We start from the raw sequence: 20,369 nt of genomic DNA, 5'->3' as shown, positions 1-20,369 counted from the left end.
GCAAAAAATCATTAATTTTGTTTTTTGATTAAGATCCTAAATCAAAAAATTATTTTAATTTGAATAGAAGTCCAATGTGCCAGCTCAAATTTGGGTGTAAAAATCCAAATTGTTTATTATTTGTTTAATAAACGATATAATTTTAGTTTAAATAATTTTTTGACAAATTTCTAAAATATCTGTGTGTGTTTGTATTTATGACAGTTGCACTGCATATTAGCTATAAAGACCTCTGCCAAATTAATTTAAAAAGGTTATCCTTAACCATTAAAACTGATAACCCAAAATCTGAATCACATGTGCAGTGTTAACATTTGTGAAACACATTGTAGGTTGGAAAAGGTCAGCACACATGAAGCATATTTTATTAAAAAGACACGTAATTGATTTGACAGTCATAAAATTCATTATTAATATAAATACAATGCAATCAGTCAAAGATTTGCAAAAACACACATCTGTGAAGTTTTGAAATAGCGATTAACCCTTTTTTATTTTGTCAAAAGCATTTAGGAAGTTTTGAAAATTCATAAATTTCTGAAATTAAATTAAATACATAAATCTCAGTGAAATGTAGATAATTGTTGAATTGGGTGACATTCTCCTGGTTTGTCATGTTCTGTGAATAAAGGATGCTTTCATGCATGTCACTGGACAAAAGGCTGAAATTTCTTCTATGATCTCAGTAGTATAATTCCTGATCCCACCAACCTGTGAAATAGCAAGAGATAGATTCATCGTCATGGAATGAGAATGGTTAATTTAATGATGATTGAAGAAGAAGAAGATTTTTAAACTTACTTCCTGGGTGTCTTCTCACTCCCAACTTCCTGATCTCATCATAGACAAAGATTAAAATACCAAATGGAACTGGAACAAACCACCACTGAACCCTGAAGAGAAAATAACCCAATGTGTTAACATTTAAAGAACCTTTTGGTTTTTAACAAGCAAAAATGATTGTGTAAGTTAGTAAGTATAATATTAAACATTTTCTACCTATTGTCTCAATATTATGTTTTAATAAAAAATGTGTTCTGTAGATTACTGACAATTTGTTTTCCAATCCAGTCTGAACTATGATTTTAAGATGGTGACCATGTAAATGAGGACCTGTGTTTTTACCTGATGGGCATAAAATTGAAGATGTTGGGCATTCCAGGGCAGTAGCAAAGCAGATTACCCAGGCAGAGCTGGAAGACTATGGCGGACACCAGGACTCGGTTCCTGCACACGAAAACATAAAATCTCCCAGTTGGATCTTGTTACAGTCACTTATTAGACCAAACACATGGGAAATTTCCCAGATAAATGTATCAAACTTGTGTTTTGTGTTTAGGAATTGCAAAATTAGTGTTTAACAAAGACTCTGTAGTCAGCTGTAGCTCTTAAGAAAAGTGGCTATACAAGCATCTAATGTTGCCACTTTTCTGACTCTAGTTTCATGTGTTGCACTTTAAGCTCTTTTTGCTTAATTTCAAGACAATCAGCAGGGTTAGCCATCTTGGATAACAGTTAAACACTCAGACAGGAATTATGCTGGTTTTCTACTTTATCCTGGTTTCACAGTTATTGACAAACTAGAAATGTTTCCGCTTCACATTTAGCTAGTAGCAAGTCATGGTATAGACGGGTCTTTGCTGACCTGAAGAAGCCTTGCTGGAATGCAGAGAGACGTCGTGTTTTCCTGATGAGCACATCTGAGATCTGGCAAATCTCTATACTGACGAAAAACACGGTGTAGCACGTATATTCTTGATACAGCCTCTGACTGTAGGTCTGCACACAGAGAAGAGGAAATGAGAGAGTAAGTCCTTCCATAAAGAAATTACAAATATCCCTATTACCAAAAACACTTATAGTAACACTGAAAGTAAAACAGAAGGTCTAAGCTAACCCATTCTTGTCCATAGCTGTCTTGTAAGTCTTGAAGTTTGACGTCTTCCCACTGACCCCGCAGGCCAACGCATAAGAGTGGAAACCAACCCTCCTGAGCCATGGCGGTGAAATAATCAGTAAAACCTGCGTAAGACTGAATGGCTCCTAAAACATACATAGAATAAAAAGGGTCAGAAGTTTCTAAACAGTATGTAGATGCAGAGAGACAAAAATAGATATTCTAAGTATTAGCAGTACCATCTCATCTGCTGCACTTTACAGGATGGACTGAGATAGTTTTGTGTTTGTCATTCAGTTAAGGGTAACTGGGATAAGCAATTCCAATAGTAAAACTGTACTGCATGTATATTTTAATGACACAAACACTTATAGCCACACCTATCTGGAAGTACGAATACACAGCCAGGGCTTCGTTCACTAGGCGATCACGCCGGGGGTTCCTAGGTTTAAGGTGCATGATGTCACTCTCTGCTTTCTCGTATGCCAGAGAAACCGAGGGGAACTACACCAGAGAGAAATAAACATACGAGATATCAGTCCAAAGCACATATGAGAGTGAAGAATATATTAATATCACTAAATCACCCACTGTTAAGGGCTAAACTGTGTGTGAGTGGTGCAAGCAAATATAGGATAACAGCAATCATCACTAGTTAAACCAAATTATCAGCGTAATGACTGTAATTAAGCAATTTTCTTCCTTAAGGAACTGGTACTAATGACATAGTTACTCACAATGTCAGTGGCCAGTTCAATGAACAGGATGGTGATGCAGCCGAGAGGAAGAGGCACGCTGACGGTGATGTAGACCAGATATGGAGTCAGCTCAGGAATGTTCTTTGTTAGCGTGTAGGCAATAGACTTCTTCAGGTTGTCAAAGATAAGACGGCCTACAGACACACATACACAGGTGTGACAACAAAAGGACTCAATGTGCTTTAGCTTTAACTGTTCATTGCTTAGTACAAGCAACTGCAGGATGTTTATAATTACCACAGGTTTTACCTCAAAATCAATAGTACTTTAAGTAGGAAAATATAAATTCACTCTACATACGACCACTTTTAATACACAGCAGAGTTTCTTCTCAAGTCTCACCCTGCTCCACTCCGGTGACAATAGAAGCAAAGTTGTCGTCCAGTAAGATCATGTCTGCTGCGTTCTTCGCAGCATCTGAGCCAGCGATCCCCATGGCGACGCCAATATCGGCCTTCTTAAGAGCGGGAGAGTCGTTCACGCCATCACCTGTCACAGCCACAATGGAGCCCTGGGGTGGTGAAAGATGAAAACAGTCATTAACCTGAACACACTGGGTAAAATGATATGAGCAAACCAATCTCTTCCCCTGCTGCTTCTTCATTCACTGTCCTCACAGGGGGGCCATAGTAAGGTCTAATATCTAATATCTTACTGTAAGGGGACCGTAAGATATTAGCATATGCTTTTATGAAACATGTGCACAACAAGTTTAAAAGTCAGGCCGCGAGTTATGAGGTGGAGGCAGGGTAGTGAGAGATCACAGTGTATTTGTATTTACCAAACGCTGACAGCTCTCCACAATAATCAGTTTCTGCTGAGGGGATGTTCTTGCAAACACCATCTCAGGATGGTTGCGCAGCGCCTCGTCCAATTCGTCGCTGCTCATGTCTTTCAGCTGGCCACCGCTGATCACACAAGCACGAGCTTCACTGTGCAGACACATACATATACATCGTTTATTTATTTGTCACAACATATGCTGAATGATTGTGAGAAATAAACATTAGACTCAAATGTACAGACAGTCAAATGTAGAAGCCACTGAAATGGGAATTGTTTAAACTGTGGTCTGAAGCGATGCAGTCACCTCTTGTTGACTTGTTCCACAGGTATGCGCTTCCTCTGGGCAATATCCTCAACTGTTTCACTGCCTTCTGAGATGATGCCAACATTAGCTGCTATTGCCTTTGCAGTAATTGGATGGTCTCCAGTTACCATGATAACCTAAAGTTATGAGAAAAAAAATTGCATTACGTGAGTAAAAACTATTTTTTAGAACTCAAACCATCTAAAAAAACAAGCCGTTTAAGTGTGGCCATAGTAACGCACCCTGATACCAGCAGTACGGCATTTCATCACTGCATCGGGTACAGTGGCTCTTGGTGGGTCAATCATTGAGATGAGGCCAGCAAAGCACAATCCAGATGTGGGGAAATTCATGTCATCCGTTTCAAATTGATAGCCACGAGGAAACTCTTTCTCATTTAGATAAAGGTGACAGAAACCTGGGAGCGCAGGGAAGGATGGTTAAAAACACAAAACCCAAAGCGCCACCAAAATTAATTATGTACTATCAATTATTACGGGCCATAAAACAAAGCTGATTACAGTGAAAATGTTTTGAAAGATTTGCTCAAACCTCCAACAGTGTGTGGCGGGAAAAACAAACAACTCTAGCAACATTTTAATGAGAAGCACTCTAACCCAGTACTCTTTCTCCCAGCCCTCCCAGGTCCATGTAAGCCGTCTGAAAGGATTCGCTCCACTGCTCGTCCAGCGGCAGCTCCTGGCCTTTTACCAAAATGGTGGAGCAGCGTTCCAAAATACGTTCTGGTGCTCCCTTCATCACCAGCAGATAACGCAGGTCCAGCGGATCCTCTAGTTCATGGATAGACAGCTAAGGATCAGACAAGACAATTAAGTAATGTAAAGCTCCAGGTGACCACAAAATGATCTTTTTTTTTTATCATTAAGAATGCAGGGATTCATCAAGCATGACAAAATATCTCTGTTGCTACCTGAAACTTGTTGGTAGAGTTGAAAGGCACTTCCACAATTTTCTTAAAGCGGTTTCGGTAGTCCATGGTGTTTCCTACAGTGAGCTCAGTGAACTTGAGCAGAGCGGTCTCAGATGCATCTCCAACCACAATCCGCTATGAGAGGCGGTAAAAGCAATGTGATGAGAACAAATCTTTTCATGAAAGAGTTAGATAATGGGCCACCGAGCTACTATAACTTTATATAATGTTTATAATAAAGCAAGACTAAATGCAACATTTTGCAGGGCCAGAGTTGCACTATATGCAAGCTGACTCCAAATCAAGTCAAACCAAGTTTAATTAAATAGCACAGAGTTCACGTAATTACGTACATATGAGACAGTAACACCAGAGATCATCCTGTACCTTAGGAATGGGTATTCCTTCCTGGTCCGGTTTGAATATAGCTCTGTTGCAGAGGGCTGCAACTCTCGCCAGGGAACGCCATGTCTCTGATGACTGATCGAAACTTTGACCTATGCATATTTGATTATTGTTATAGAACTGTTTACAGCAATACAACTGGGTGATTTCAAAAGGCACTGCTTTAAATGTGCTTATTTACCAGACTGATCTTCTGTGGTATCAGCAGCGTGAACGTGGTTGTCAAACCAAAGGTGAGCTACAGTCATCCTGTTCTGGGTCAGTGTGCCCGTCTTATCCGAACAGATCACTGAAGTGGAGCCTAAGCACACAAGGGTCAAAGGTTACACACGCGTCTTCTAAACGTACGAGAGACTGGATTTTATGAGGACATTTTTACGATGTTATGAATTGCATACGTGATAAACTTTTTGATGAATGGCAATGACAGTTTTTATTCATAAGACATTTCATTACATAAGCTTCATATGAAAGAGAAAACATAAAAAATGTAGGTTTATTATAACTTGAGACAATAAAACAGCCAAAAAAACCCAAAACAATTTAACACACAGACAGATATAAACTGTCAAGCCTGTGGAAAACCACTCAGCACATTATTATTAACTAATATCTAAATATTGCCAAACTTGCAATGATTTTATCACCACAATTGAACTCAGTGAGACTTTAAATAATCTAATTATAAATAAAATGATCCCTTTCATCATGAAGTGATTTTATAATAAGCTGTCTCCGCTGAGTAACAGTCTGATATGCTGACCTAATGTCTCCACGGCCTCCAGGTTCTTCACAACACAGTTCTTCCTGGCAAGTCGCTTAGCAGTGAGAGACAGACAAACCTGTCCAAAAGAAACAGTTTGTTATGGGCTGGTGTGTTACTACAAAGAAGAACCACAGAGAAAACGAGTAACTGTGTACTAATACACAACACGTGATTCTTCAAAATGAGCACTTGTAAAGCTGGGTTCTCTTATTATAAGACAGACAGGTATTTGACACACACAGATGTTATAGTAGATGTGAAACTTACGGTTACTGTAGCAAGTAGCCCTTCTGGCACATAAGCCACCACAATAGCCATGAAGAAGATCATGGCTTCCAGGAAGGCATATCCAATAAACATGGCAACCACAAAGAAGGTAAACCCAAAAAAGATCGCAAGACCAGCAATGATGTCCACAAAATGCTCAATCTCGATAGCGATAGGCGTCTTCTCGTTTCCTACACCACTTGCTAAGCTGGCAATCCGACCGATGATAGTACGATCGCCTGTGTTAATGATCACGCCAGTGGCCACACCTGGAGGGGAGAGGAGATACTGTATGTTTGTTTACCGTGTTTAGTTACTGCTTCTGCTTCACAACAAACTGAAAAATATTAGCAGAAGCCATCATAGACCTATTTTAGGCAAAGATAATGTGTTAAAGAGTACAAAAGCCAACCCTGTTATCTAATGTACCTTCCAGACAGGTTGTGGAGAAGAAAGCAATGTTCCTGGTCTCCAGGGGATTCTCGTGAGTACATTCGGGGCTCCTGGTTTGTGGTTCAGACTCCCCAGTCAAGGACGAGTTGTCAACCTGGCACACAAAGTATATTTACAAAAGATTTCCTACATATCTGCATGTTGAAATCGAGATAAGAAACAGAGGTGTGCGATAATGGACCGAGCTCTTTCATGTTTTTAATTCCATTAGCCAAGTAAATGTGAACCTTTTAGTGTCCCTCCATTATTCAAATCATCAACTCGTGTTATTTAAAGAAATTTTACTTTTTAAACTTTGACCATAGGCCTGCATTATAACATAGCATTATAACATTTCTAATAAAGTATCCAATGCTATAGGACAGTATCCTGTCCACAGTGCACTGCAGTATGTGTGTATTTTACCTTGCAGCCCTGACTAGTGATGATGCGAATATCAGCAGGGACTCTGTCTCCTCCTTTGATCTCCACCAGATCCCCCACCACTAGTTCGTTAGCATTGATCTGGTTCTTCTGACCATCACGGATTACTAGGGCTTGCTAATGTTGGAGAGTGGGTTGCCAGATTAGACAAGATGAAAGAGGATTAAAACATGAAGGCCAGAGAGATATAACAGACGTCATTAATAATATAGGCCAACATTTGGTAACATTTTGACACCTGCATTTGTGCAACTTACTTGTGGAACTAGGTTTTTGAAGCTGGCAATGATGTTAGTACTCTTGAATTCTTGGTAGTAACCAAAACAACCGGTTACCACGACAACAGCAATAAGGACAATGGCCAAGTACAGCTGGAGTGAGAGAGAGAGAGACAGAGGATGTTAAAATAGGACGTCGTTGCCCTCCTTCCCACAGTCTCTCTTCATTTGCCTCCCAGTTCTCTCCGATACTTCCTGCTCAAATCAATTTACATGAGCCATAATGCATTCGGTTCAGTTGTACACTAAAGGAGAAGCAAGAGAAAGGGAAGAGTGCTGACTCACATCATCAAAGCTTGTGAGGTTCCCTCTTCCAAGTTCAATTCCAAAGGCGATGAAGCAGATAACAGCGGCAACCCACATGAGACACTGAAGGCCTCCAGCCAGCTGCCTGGCAAACTTCACATACTCAGGAGTTCCTTTAGGAGGCTTCAGCTCATTAAGACCATCTCTCTCCAAGACCTCTCGGGCGAATGAGGAGGTCAAGCCCTGTGGATGGAGTACAGAGCAAGACACATGAAAAAAAGTGAACTTTAAAAAAGGACAGAGGCACTGCCTTTGTCTTGTTTAATGTTGCATAATAAAGAATAAATAAACAAGACTGAAATAAAAGATGAGAAATGTCTTACTTTATCGACACTGGTGGTGTACCTCATTTCAAGCTCTTCAATTGTTATTTCATGGTCATCCTGCAGAAGGAGACAGACAAAATTACAGATTCAGAAATCTTCCAAAGGGGAGTGAGCTAAGGTTATGTACTCATATCTAAATTGATGCATTTGGTCAGATCTCAACAGCAGCTGGAATAAGTCATAAAAGTAACGTGGAAAGTGATAGAGCCTTTATTCAACTAATGCCCAATCCTTTCTACATGATTAAAAGTGATAAAAGAACAGAGCTTTCTTAAAATCACTCACTATATCCATTTCTTTTTTCATGCCCTCCAGCTTTTCCTTCTTCTTCATCTTTTTCTTCTTCTTCTTGTCCATGTCGCCATTCATTTCGAACATGTCGTATGAGTCCTGAATGCAGGTAGATATGGAAACAATACTTAAGTCCATATATTTTTGATGGTGAAGAGACCAAAACAAAAATAATTTCATACATTTGGTATACACAGCACCCTTCAATGTGACCTTTGTATTGCTAACATTAAATGCTTCTTAAATGAGTTTTTTGTTAAATTATTTTTTTACCACTTCATTACAAAACCCACAGATGAACTGTACAGTTAGATAAATAATACTTATGTATTTATGTATATATCTGAAATTATGTATTGCTATTTCAACTGAGGCATTTCTGTATACTGCACAGTTATTTATAGACATCTATAAACATATACGCTTTTTTGAACCCATTCCCAAATATACCAGAAACTACAAAACAGGTCCATTTTATTTTTATATTAGATCGACCTGCTGCTCTTTTTCACGCTTAATTCATAATATTCTGTGTCACCTACTTTCATGGTTGCAGGTGTGACACGGGAAGGTTCTCCCAAATCAATGGAGGTCCACACCACTCTGTCCTTCTTTGCCCCCGAAATGTTGTCACTTAAGGTACAGTCCCGAACACGCGCCCTGTTTCTCACTCTCTCTCTCACACACACGCGATCTTACACACACACACACAATGGTCTGAGACACAACAAATTTTCTGGGAAAGGTTTTTATACCTCAAAAAGTCCTTTTAATTTGCACATGCGCACTCCCACTGCTGGAAACAGACTCGTGTTTATCAAGCAGCCTGCGTAAAATGTCACCTCTAGTCAGGTTACAGGGAACACACACACACACACACACACACACACACACACACACACACACACACACACACACACACACACACAAGCTTATGATACGAGTGAAACTGTATTGTGTATCTCTTATCTAACCTTAGCATGTTTTTCCTGATAAACTGAATGAAATTAAAAGCAAGGAACAGTGAAGGTTAATAGAGACCAATGTCATTCCAACCACATAATCTTAACATTGCAGTGCACCCACTACCTCTCAATATTGAACAACAATCTACTTTACATTGATAGATTCTGATAAATTCAGACATCTAATTGACTGAATTATTGAAAATAATTCACTGATTATTACTAATTATATAAGTATATAATAAAATGTAGTTCTGATGGAAAAGATGTGAAAAAACAGACATAACTAAAATTCACACCCTAACAGCTGTGCCACAGGACCAGACAGCCAATGACGGCCTGCAGCTCCACAAAGCAAAATACAAACAAAAACATCAGAGGGGAAATTGCCTGCAGCTTGTGTTAATCAGCTGTCACACCTGCTGCCAATCTCAGCTTATCCGCGGTGCTGGAGCAGGTTACCTCGACCACAGAGGAAGGTTAATGGTGTCAGCGTGTTCACTGATGTCGCTTGCCTCCCGCTGCAAGCTGAGTGTCGCAGAGACTGGCACTGTGACAGCTCATACTCGTTCGGTCTAAGCCCATATCCTCCTCCGTTTACAGCATTAACCCCAAACTACAAATTAATTTTACCAGTTCCTTCTACCTTATTCTGAATCTCCACCTTTACTGGCTATTTGATTTTTAAACATTAGCAATTGCAAATCAATCGATTTAATCCAAATCAAAAAACTGTAATGATGAATAGGCTATTTGGTTAATAAGTACAAAAAAAGATTTAGCTTGTATAGAGACCGTCGTGTTGAGGGACAAAACGTTTAGTAGTTTTGACTCAGTTTGGACTTTGCTTATCAGATATTAGATTGGAAAGACGCAAAGAAGAAAAAATATGTAATTTTTAGAAATACATTTAAAAATAATAAATGGACAGTTCAGAGTTGATTTATGTATCAACATATACTTTAACTATAATAGCCCGTGGTTATGTACCAAACGGAGTTAAGGTCATACTGTCCCTTACCTGTTCCTACGTAGAACTCTTTGCATGCTGTGTAAATAAAAAGATAAATAGCAGGTACGATAAGCTGTGAGAGTCAATATTATACCACACTGTATAATAGTCTGTACAGTGGTTAGATAATCAAAGTACTTTTATCAGCTCTAAGAACGCAGTGCTGGAGGGTGGATAGGTGAGGGGAAACTCTCTGCTCAGATTGTCGTCTGCAGGGCCCAAACATGACAGAGCCTCTGCCGTGTTTTTACAGATGTCTGCAGACACTCATTGTTGTAACCACTCTCCCTTCCTCATTTATACATACTGACAATGGCTTGAACGCAAAATTTCAAATTTTTAAATATTGCTCCATCAGACCTCTCGCCACTGATTTTTGTTCAGTTTATGTAATTTGACATATATCAGCCTTTTCTCCCCGTTTCTCTTCCTTAAGCATGTCTTCATTACAGCCAACCTTGCACAGAGACCATTTCTGATGAGGCTCAAGCAAACAGTAGATGGGTAGAATAAAGGTCCAGATGCATATCTCATGTTCTGTATCAGGACTTTGCTTAATTGTTTCCAATTTCATGAAAACATGACTTTCAGATACTATTCATCTGTTGTAAATAGTGTTTTGGGCTGCTACTTATTCTTTTGTCCTCCATCCAGGGCTGAACTCTTAGTCGAGGTGGCTCACCATGATTACTCAGTATATATTTGTTATTGAAACTGACACAAGTTTTAGTCAGTTGGTACTATAAGCAGTGGCCATTCACTGGTCAAGTAGCCATTCATTTTGCCTGAACCCTTGAACTTCTCCCTTCCTTATTATGTCCCTCCATCTATTTTCTTACCGAGTTAATTTAACCCCTCCTTTGTCTCTTCCTCACTCTGTTGTTGGGGCTGCTGTCCCGCCTCCTGCACTTCTCCATGACTAATGCTAACAACAGCAGCCTCCTGTGACTGTGAGAAAGTCACCATAAAAGGCTTGTATTTTGTTTGATTTTGCTGGTACTGTGTGTGTGTGTGTGTGTGTGTGTGTGTGTGTGTGTGTGTGTGTGTGTTTGTTTGTTTGTTTGTTTGTTTTTCTCTCTCTCTCAGCTTTTCAGCTCTACCTTTTCACCACTTTCATTAGACTTTCCATTGGCCCATTAAATCCAGGTATGCCACATTCAGACAGTCCAGCCCTGCCTCCACCGCTCTGGTTTCCCCAAGTTTTTGTTTTTGCTGTAGCTCTTTGGAAATCACTTTGCCTGTCAAAATGGTAACCTACAATAATATGGAAAATAAAATGGGAACTAGTGATGGGTTTTTGTGCCTAAAGATAGAATTTAAAATTAGTTCTTTGCTAAGTTGTCTGTTATGTGTAGACACAGCACTGGTTCGCCCCTTTTTTAATGATTCTTTGGTCAATGTTAAGTGGCTGATCAAAAACAAAAAAAGAAGAAGAAGAAGAAAAAGAGAAAGCCCAATTCCTGTGAAAATGGCCAGGTACAAGGACAGTGCTGACGAATGAAAAAGCAGCCAATGTCGAAAGATTGACTGACCCTCAGAAAATCTGTAGAACTATTGCTCAAGAAGAAAAAAAAATGTAAGCAAAATATAACAAAGTAATGCAATGGGTGGTTCAAGAGTTTTGCACAGTGCTTTCTCCTGTCAAGTGTGATGAGAGCGTTCACACCAACTGTGACGGTAAACTAAGTAGCTTGCAAATAAGACAGATTTGCCCTGAATGTGAGCTTCATTTCATTCATGAACTGGCGAACGTTTGGATTTGGTTTATATAGAAATGCATTACATTATAAAATAGATTCAAACACACACTATTGAACGCGACCTGGACTCTCGATTCTTGTCGGGCGACTCCAGCCAATGACAGCGACATCCGCTGATCACGTGACAGCGTCCGACGACGTCAATTTTCTGCGACCACCTCTCCTAGACACTTTCCATGTGAACAACTTTCGCCAAAATGATCGTAAATTAAAGGTAAGCCTTTGGTTATTTGGGTAGCCGGTGAAACCGTGCAGTGAGTCTGCTCTCCGACGCACAGACACGAGTATTATGAGGGGAGGTAGATGGCAGACCGGCGTTTCACTGCGCCTCTTCCTCTCTACAAGGTCAGGATTCAACGTTACATGACAAGACCAGCGTGTTCTCTCTTGCTGCCGGGTTCCGTGTAAAGAAGATGGGTTTTAATCAGCGTTACAGTGGCATGTACTGCAGAGCTAGGCTTAGATGCATTATTGACGAAGAAAAACTGCGTACCACTGGTTACACAACCACTTTTATCACCATTAGCGACGCTGTTCAGGAAATCTGTATCACAAGTAGAAGATGAAACATGGCTAAAGCATTTGGCGGACTTGAAAATGTGTTAACTTGTAGTGAGATTTAAAAGGCGACCCTTTTCTTATAGCCACACTTAATGTTGAATTCTTTACTGCCCCCTCAGGTTTAAAGTGGGATGGTGACACCAGCTGCTGAGCCGTGAGAAAGCTCTTCTTTCCTGTCTTTAGCCACTCTCTGTCTCTCAGACTCCATGGCTGGCCGCCTCCTGGGCAGATGTGCCCGTCTGCTCTGCAGGTCCTCCTCTCAGGCCTCAGCTGCTGCTGCTGCTCGCCTACCTCTATCTGCTGCTGGGCCTGCAGAGTATCAAAGAGCCAAGGGCTGGCCATGGCTCACAGAGAGGTCAATGTGTGAAAGAACAGCAGTTACCAAAGAAGACCACTATTCAGTGAGCCCTACTCGCACACAGCTGGACGAATCGGTGGACAAGGCAACAGTGCCAGAGGACATCCTGTCTGCTTGGGAAAAGTATGGAGGTAATGGTAATCAAGCTGCCACCGCCCTCATGAAGTGGGCCCAGCTGGTACTAAAAACCAAGGGAAAGTTTAAGGAACAACAACCAGAACTGATGATGGATTCAAGGCTCCTGGATATGATGAATACTTTATCTCGGCAGGTACATGAGTGAAGTGCACTAGCTCTGCCCTCATCTATTAAAGTTATCAACATTCAAAAGAACTTTAAGCTTGTCTGTTGAGATAAATATCTCATTTATCTTTGTGTATTCAAGGTGGCCTCTGTGTGGAACAGCAGTCTAGTGTCTGTCTTGCGAACTCTCTGGATTATGGGTGTTTCCCCCGGTGATCCGGTGCTCAGTTCTGTCCAGACAGAAGTCCTGTGGAGAATTCGAAGGCTGACGTACAGACAGCTGGGCTACTTGGTAGACTGGGGAGCAGGCAGGAAAGCTCAGCAGGATGTGGAACTAGTGAACGCTACGCTTAAACAACTTGAACTGCGCTGGACTGAGATTGATGATACGAAAACTGTCAGTGCGCTGATATCCAAAGGAGAACGCATGTCGCCAAGCTTGATGGACAGACTGGAGGACAAGGTATCAGACTTCAAACAACGGTCACCTTTAAAACACGGTTAAAGTTCCAGTTTTGAAGTTTAAAGTTTTAATGTCAGTGTTTTAGGCAGATTTCTGTGTTTAAAAGTTTGGCCCTTCTCACTGGGTTAAAGTCATTTACATGCAATCCCTTGAGATTGCTAAATGGAGAAAGCATGTGTGAAATTTTATATATATATTATAGAAAAAGTTGAAATATTAATGTGTTGATTAGAAATGATAAAAATGATTGTGTCTGTAGTGGCAGCACAGTGAAAGTAACTTAGAGTTAGACACTGTGTCCATATACATAAAACTCTGTACAGAGATTTTACCTAGTATTTAAGGCAGCGATACAGTCATCTTCTTCTTTTGGAGTATAAATATAACCTAAGCTTACTGTCATTTTCCTCTGTGCATTTATTCTAATATCATTTTACTGTTTTCATCTACCGTAACTCACTATTATCATTTTTATATTATTACTCCATTCCCTAATTATTATTATTATTATTGTTTTTATTCTTCTTTAATTACTTGTGTTGTTTCTTTGTTAATTTTAATTGCTTATGCAGCTGGGCAAGATCAGTTGTGTTTAATGTGCTATATGAATACACTGATTTGACTTGACATATATTGAAATCATATGAAGGATCCTCTTTCTCCACTTTTAGGCTTTGGAGCTTGCAGAGGGCTTTTCAGGAGAAGATATTCGCAAAGTCTTTGTATCTTTGGCAGCTCAGAGTCGCAGAAGCGTCCCACTTCTCAGGGCTCTGTCCTACCACCTTCTCCAGAAACCCTCGGCGGAGTTCACCACACCTTTGATAATGGACATGGCCTTTGCATACGGTAATAACACCATAAATAATAGGCTATGTATGTGTTATCATCACAAGTCTTTATATTAGGTTTGATAAACCTGATGAATGAGGTTTTGTTGTGTTTTGTATATGACTGTCTGCTCACACGCTCTGCGCTGCTAACAACAGAACCTTTATCATTGCTTTTAGGGAAGCTGAGTTTCCACCATTCTCAGGTATTTCAGCGAATGGCCTCGGAGTTATTACCCAGAGTCCCTGAGCTCAGTTCTGCTGACATCACACGCTGTGCTAAGTCACTTGGTTTTCTCAAATGGCTCCATATGCCTCTATTTGAAGCCTTTGCTGAGGTGAGTAATCAGCCCCTGATAAAAGTCATTTTCAAAACATTGTGCATCTGTGATTTCAAATTCTCTCTCTATACATTTTGTTTTATCAGCACTACACAGCAAACAGCGACAAGTATACTACTTCTCAGCTGTGTAATCTGCTCATGACTTTTGCCAGACTGGGCTTTCAGCCCAGCAAAGGAGAAGAGTTCTTTAACAAGGTGCTAATGTCATTAAAGGCTTTTTGTTGATTGTGCACATTTCGTTCTTCTTCCTAACTGAAACGATTGCTCTCTGTGCTGTTTTGATTAAAGGTGCACTCTGTGTTGGAGAAGGCTGTCTCAGGCCTGGAACCCTTTCTGAAAACGGATGTGGTTTGGTCTCTGTGTGTGCTACAGCAGGCCAAACCCCACTATCTCATTCCCCTCATACAGCAAAATCACGTTTCCAAACTTTCAGGTAAGAATCGGTACTGTGTGTGCGTTTATCCTCAATTCTCAGTTCTGCAGATATGCGCTTTATGTGACACAGCAGGCTCACACAAGTAAATCAGGTTTCCTCTAAATTGTCAGACGTTCAGGGTGAAATACACGGCCTGCTCCTTTAAAGTAGGAGAGGCTGGTGAATGTGCTTCAGGTAACTGATAAGGAAGCCCCTAGCACATTACCAAAATTCCTGGTATGCGTTGAGGCAGAAACAACAGATGATAACAGCAGGACATCCAATCAGACCCAGAAAACCAGCACAAAGATTGTTTTGCCAAATAAAATAAAAGACTTGAAAAACATCCCTCCCACAATTCAGAGCTGAATCCCCACACAGCACCTATGTGATACCACAGGCTGAAAGTTTTACAAGCTGAAACATGGAGGAAATGTTCACCACAGTTGTCATGGAGACCGATACATAAAGCAGCTCAAAGATTGTAAACTAAATAGTCATACCAGAATAAAGAGCTGACAGGAACATGTTGGCATGGGATACTTTTTTAGTGCAGTTGATTCATTTTATTCTGACTTTATGTGCATTACAATAATCTAATGCTTGTTTTACCTTTAGTGCAAACTTCTTAAAGTATATTTAAAAGAAAATGGAATTTAGATACAAAATATGATACTGTTCCGTTTAAAATAAATACTGAGCTGCCTTGGTGGTGGTCTGCGTTCTCTGAGTGTCTCTTGCATTTTATGTTGTATTTGTTCAGTTTTTGAGAGATTTTGAGTTTGTTCGGTTGCTACCTTTGCAAGGTCTCCCGTGTAAAACCAGATTTGATCTCAGTGGCACTTCCTTGTTAAATAAAGGGAATAGATAAATGAAAATAAATTGGCCCCGTAGTTTTCTTAATCACAGGTTTTAGCCCTAACTGTGGTTGGTGTGCACAAACAAAGACAATTGTATAGACCTCTTACCACTCACAGTAGCTGGTGAAGTAGAGCTGAGTGACTGAATCAATGTAACTGCAATGCAGGGATGCTAACCACGAAACTGTCTGGGCTATATAGGCAAGACAGGAAGGAAACTTTTAAGGAAAAAAAGAAAAAAAAAATATATATATAAAAGACCTCAGATTTCTCTGATTCCCATCTTTTTTTCTCTTTTTTTAACGTTGTGTTGTAGTGTCTTTCTGGGCATTTATGGTTAACTACCTAAATACCATTCCTGCTCAGCAGATGGCAGTACCACACCACTATACTTCTGACTGGACAAGATTGATCATCAGTCCCATTTTCCTGTAGAGACAAAAAATTGCTTTGTTTCCTCAAACCTTCTTGTAAGGGTTTTGGAAGCCCTGTTGCCAGTGAGTTGTCGTCACTCCTTCTCTTTCCTTTGTGTTGTTGTTTTTTTTTTTTCCCTCACTATAGAAGGAAGTCCAGCTCGAGCAGAGAACTACAAACTGAAGCTCTTGCATATCGCTGCTACTCTCAGCTTGGAGCATCCTGGTTCTTTGGATACTCTGTCCTCTCAGAGTGTCCCGTCTTTCCCGGCCAGCAGCTCCCCCCTGTCCCCTCTGCAGAGAACCCTGAGAGAAACATTACTGAAGTTTGTGGGCGGGAGGTCAGAAGCCCTTCGCATTGGTGCTGACACAGTGTATGGATGGACTATTGGTAAGGAGATATAATAAGCCTGGAGATATAATATGAGATTACATGCTTCATCACTACTAGAGCGGTTTTGTTTTTTATGTTCTCAGATGGTGAGCTCGTCGTGGATGCTGACAACAAACCAGTTGACATGGTAACAATAAAAGCCCCTCATCTACCAAGCGGAGGAGGAGATCAGGCTTTACCCACAGGAGCACGACGGTGAGTCATAGGGAAGAGTCATGTGGGTTTGGGTACTTTAAGATTTATTTTGAGCTTTTTAATGTTGCAGCATCTTTTGCTCCAGGAATCTAAATATATTTGTCCTCCTGTTTCCCCACATATGTTTTTTTTCTTTTTTTTAGGGTAGCTTTCCTATCTTGGGAATTTCCCAACTTTGGCTCAAAGAGTAAAGACCTTCTGGGACGTTTTGTCATGATGAAGCGACATCTTCAGTTGGCTGGCTTCATCACAGTAGAGGTGAGTAGAAGCCAGCGTTGTAGCAGTGCCTGAGATGGTGGTGTTTCCCCCCCCCCCCCACAGTGACTGAATAATTTTCTCTATATAGGCTGAACAGCTCTGTTTGTTCTTTAGATTAGTTTTTTTTATTGCCCAAACTCAAACACACACTAAAGCCAACTGAAATAGAGATCTTCTGTTTTTTTTCTCTGCTCGTGAGCAATATTTCAAAGAAAAGAAGCAGAGAACCAGCACCGCCGCTGCTGCTGTTTCTGTCAGGCTGATTGTGTGCAAACAATGGAGCTAATACTTGTAGAGCTGAGAGTCAGGTGGGCCCCGCTGCAGTCTGTGGTATAAATAGAGCTCCAGCCACAGCTCTGCCTCATCTAGGCCAATCCAAGCTCTGTCTCTTCTCTCATCTAGGACAATCTCCTTAGCCAACTGTATACTCACTTGCTTGTCGGGTTGCAGTGTTTCAGACTGTATTAACTGACCAACTATATGAATCTAAGAGTGAAAACCAACATTTTATTTTAAATATACATCTTTAATGGTGACAGATGGTCATCAGCTCTGTAAACACATGCTTTGTCTGTTTTATTTTCTTTCAGGTGCCGTATTACGAGTGGCTGGAGCTCAAGACAGAGTGGCAGAAATTAGCCTACCTCAAAGATAAAATGGGGAAGGCTGTGGCCGAGGACATGGCCAAGTGAACTGGGCAACATTTGCAGGCTCAGCTAAATCGGAGCTTTCCCAATCAAATGTGGGACCACCGGGAATACACACACCCACGTTCACACACTCAGAACAGAGCAGCATTGCAGAGAAGCTCTCATATACTGGCACGAAAAAAAGAAAAGGAAAAAAAAAAAGCATATAATTTCCATCTGGTTCCCTTGGAAACGTGTGGGGCTTTCCCTGTTTCCATGGTGACAGTGATAGAGTTTTGGAGCCAGAGAGAGGCTGAAATGAACACAAGGCTTCTGCAGAAATTTTATGATCGAGGACTAAGTCATCAGTGGTGACAAGGCAAAACCGAAGCAGCACGGCTGTGTTTCAATTTGTTCCTAATGTGCTCAGCGTCAGGGTGTGAATATACTGAAATAACTTATCTCTGAATGTGTGTCATCTTGTGATGGAATAAATTGTTTTATTTAATTTTCTTTTACCTCCCTTTGTGTTTTAATGCTGTTGCATTCGTTTGCTTTGAGTGGCACTCAGATACAAGATGCTCAATTCTGTGTTTCGCAACTGGTTTGCACATCGTGTGTGTGTGTATGTGTATGTGTATGTGTGTGTGTGTGTGTGTGTGTGGGGATCTTCTCACTGCTATGTCAGATAAAATGACGAGTCATTTGATGCCCAGATTTTCTGTATTGAGCGGCAACATGAATTTTGTGAATGCGTTATCTCTTAAATAACTCCACCGCATTTGAAGTAATTTTTCCAAACTTCATATGCATGTGCATTAATGTGCATGTTTACTGAAGCCCAGCAGTACTGCCACGATGAAACATGCTAGGGTAAACTTCACTGATAAAACACGTTGCTCACTTGAAACTGCTTACACATCATCATGGACAGCTGCAGCAGCTCTCAGTTGTGGCGTATAAAGGAAGACTGACAACTGCAAACCAGGGCAGAGGAGAGAACTTAACGATGGTTAAAGCACTGCGTGGATAAAACCAGAGCCAAGAATGAGGCAGCAAGAAAGAAAATATTACTTAACTCGAATGCACTTTCCAAAAAAATCGATTTGAGATTGCTGCTTCTTCTCTCCTTTGTTTCCTGCTGTTTAAAAGTTGCAGCTTAGTGGTGTTAAGCTAAATTTCATGATAAAAGTAAGATAGGGTTAAAGTTAAATCATGACCTGAACAGTATTTCTGGTAAAAAACAAAAACATGAAATGTGTAACTTTTTGTGTTGCGTGTCTCACATGAACAAGCTATGGTGGCACTGTGACAATACACAAAATTAAATGTGTGTTTATGGTCCACGCTTTTGACTCCCACTTTCTGCATGTTATTAATCACAAATATTGGCAGATTTGACAAAATTAGCTGATAACACCTTCCTGTGACTGCTTAGTGGGATTGCTGATGTTAAAGTAAGTGAAATCAAATAAGGAAAAGTGTGGCATCTTGATATTAAAGAACACTTTCTCTGATGGTCAATCAGTGACTTGGGCAGGACTGCAGGCATTTTCAAGCTCTGTACCTGAATCAAGGAGTAATAACAGAACAGAAGAAGTGTAATGGGAACACTGGTGATGGCTATGCTGACAGCATGTACTCTGGAAATCTGCTACATTTCTATTTTGCTCAGCTCCACTCTTTAACCTCCATCAAGACCAGGAAGTTAACAGAGCTTCACACAAGCACTGACGTAAAATGAGATTAGATCTGTTGGCCTCACGTCACTGATGAGGGAAAGCTGAGTTTCCACCATCCCTCAAAGCACGTCATAATATATGATGCAATGTCCAAATGCAGATTAAGAGAAGTCATTAATTTAGTATTATATAGTATGATATCAGGCACAGCACAGAGACAAGAAAAACCGTTACATGCTTGGTGAAAAATTCATCCAAAATATTCTGTCTGTTGTCAGCTTCTCCCGCTCCAGCTGTTAGTGTATTGAACCACAAAGCAAGCCATATTATTTGTTATATATGTTTTTTGCTTTTGTTTTTTAAATCCCCTTTGCTCCTAGCACATGGCTTCAGGTGCAGATTTAATGGGCACAGCAGCACTTTCACATGAAACTCACAATCTGAGAGGACAATCTGGGAGCTGAAAACCCAGAAATACATTTTTCTTTCAGTTTTTTAAGCTTTGAAGGTTGAGGTAAACTGTTTTGCACAGAGTCTATCAGACTTTATCGGACCAGTGAAGCATTAATTACTTGTGCTGAGCTGGCACTCCATCATGGGAAGTTTTGGGTTGCCATGGAAACTACCACTGCTGTTTATTTTGCTCACTGCTGCCACCCCCTCTCGTGCTTTCTATTTCTGGCTAGATTTCCTTCGCTAGTTGTCTATAAAAGAGGAGGGAAAAAACCCAGTGATTGATAGGCAGTTGATTATTTAAAGAGTCATAATCTGAGACAAATGATTGACAAAAATCACTGAGA

General features: G+C 40.4%; 2 protein-coding genes across 2 annotated transcripts; one reads left to right on the top strand and one right to left on the bottom strand.

Annotated features, from left to right (window-relative positions):
- Positions 1-461: 461 nt before the first annotated feature.
- LOC146698548 (potassium-transporting ATPase alpha chain 1) lies at positions 462-8,902 on the bottom strand. The gene is made up of 24 exons (XM_085473708.1): positions 8,734-8,902; positions 8,186-8,290; positions 7,898-7,957; positions 7,554-7,757; positions 7,248-7,361; positions 6,973-7,107; positions 6,544-6,661; positions 6,115-6,383; positions 5,845-5,923; positions 5,263-5,382; positions 5,064-5,173; positions 4,677-4,811; positions 4,363-4,555; positions 3,988-4,163; positions 3,746-3,882; positions 3,437-3,587; positions 2,998-3,166; positions 2,635-2,789; positions 2,278-2,401; positions 1,898-2,043; positions 1,646-1,779; positions 1,126-1,227; positions 802-893; positions 462-711 (listed from the first exon to the last, which is right to left on the bottom strand). The coding sequence occupies exons 1-24, from the start codon at positions 8,737-8,739 to the stop codon at positions 683-685; spliced, it is 3,063 nt and encodes a 1,020-aa protein (XP_085329834.1). The 5' UTR covers positions 8,740-8,902; the 3' UTR covers positions 462-682.
- Positions 8,903-12,067: 3,165 nt separating this feature from the next.
- tbrg4 (transforming growth factor beta regulator 4) lies at positions 12,068-18,400 on the top strand. The gene is made up of 11 exons (XM_085473707.1): positions 12,068-12,142; positions 12,609-13,118; positions 13,233-13,553; positions 14,225-14,399; positions 14,561-14,718; positions 14,808-14,918; positions 15,012-15,156; positions 16,560-16,802; positions 16,889-17,000; positions 17,144-17,258; positions 17,849-18,400. The coding sequence occupies exons 2-11, from the start codon at positions 12,696-12,698 to the stop codon at positions 17,948-17,950; spliced, it is 1,905 nt and encodes a 634-aa protein (XP_085329833.1). The 5' UTR covers positions 12,068-12,142; positions 12,609-12,695; the 3' UTR covers positions 17,951-18,400.
- Positions 18,401-20,369: the final 1,969 nt, after the last annotated feature.

Source organism: Copadichromis virginalis, linkage group LG11 (genome assembly GCF_057382275.1).
Source record: "Copadichromis virginalis isolate Kocher_CV1m ecotype Utaka linkage group LG11, C_Virginalis_male_GT1.1, whole genome shotgun sequence".
Taxonomy (NCBI): domain Eukaryota; kingdom Metazoa; phylum Chordata; class Actinopteri; order Cichliformes; family Cichlidae; genus Copadichromis; species Copadichromis virginalis.
Note: the sequence above shows the minus strand (reverse complement) of the source record. Positions and strands in the feature narration are given on the sequence as shown.

Bases quoted from the DNA above. Each gene is read 5' to 3' on its own strand.
- LOC146698548 (XM_085473708.1), bottom strand. The intron at 6,662-6,972 runs GTAAAATACACA...TTTGTGTGCCAG, and splicing joins TCACTAGTCAGGGCTGCAAG to GTTGACAACTCGTCCTTGAC. The intron at 2,044-2,277 runs GTGTGGCTATAA...TGTATGTTTTAG, and splicing joins GTATTCGTACTTCCAGATAG to GAGCCATTCAGTCTTACGCA.
- tbrg4 (XM_085473707.1), top strand. From the start codon at position 12,696: ATGGCTGGCCGCCTCCTGGGCAGATGTGCCCGTCTGCTCTGCAGGTCC. The intron at 16,803-16,888 runs GTAAGGAGATAT...TTATGTTCTCAG, and splicing joins AGTGTATGGATGGACTATTG to ATGGTGAGCTCGTCGTGGAT. The intron at 17,001-17,143 runs GTGAGTCATAGG...TCTTTTTTTTAG, and splicing joins TTACCCACAGGAGCACGACG to GGTAGCTTTCCTATCTTGGG.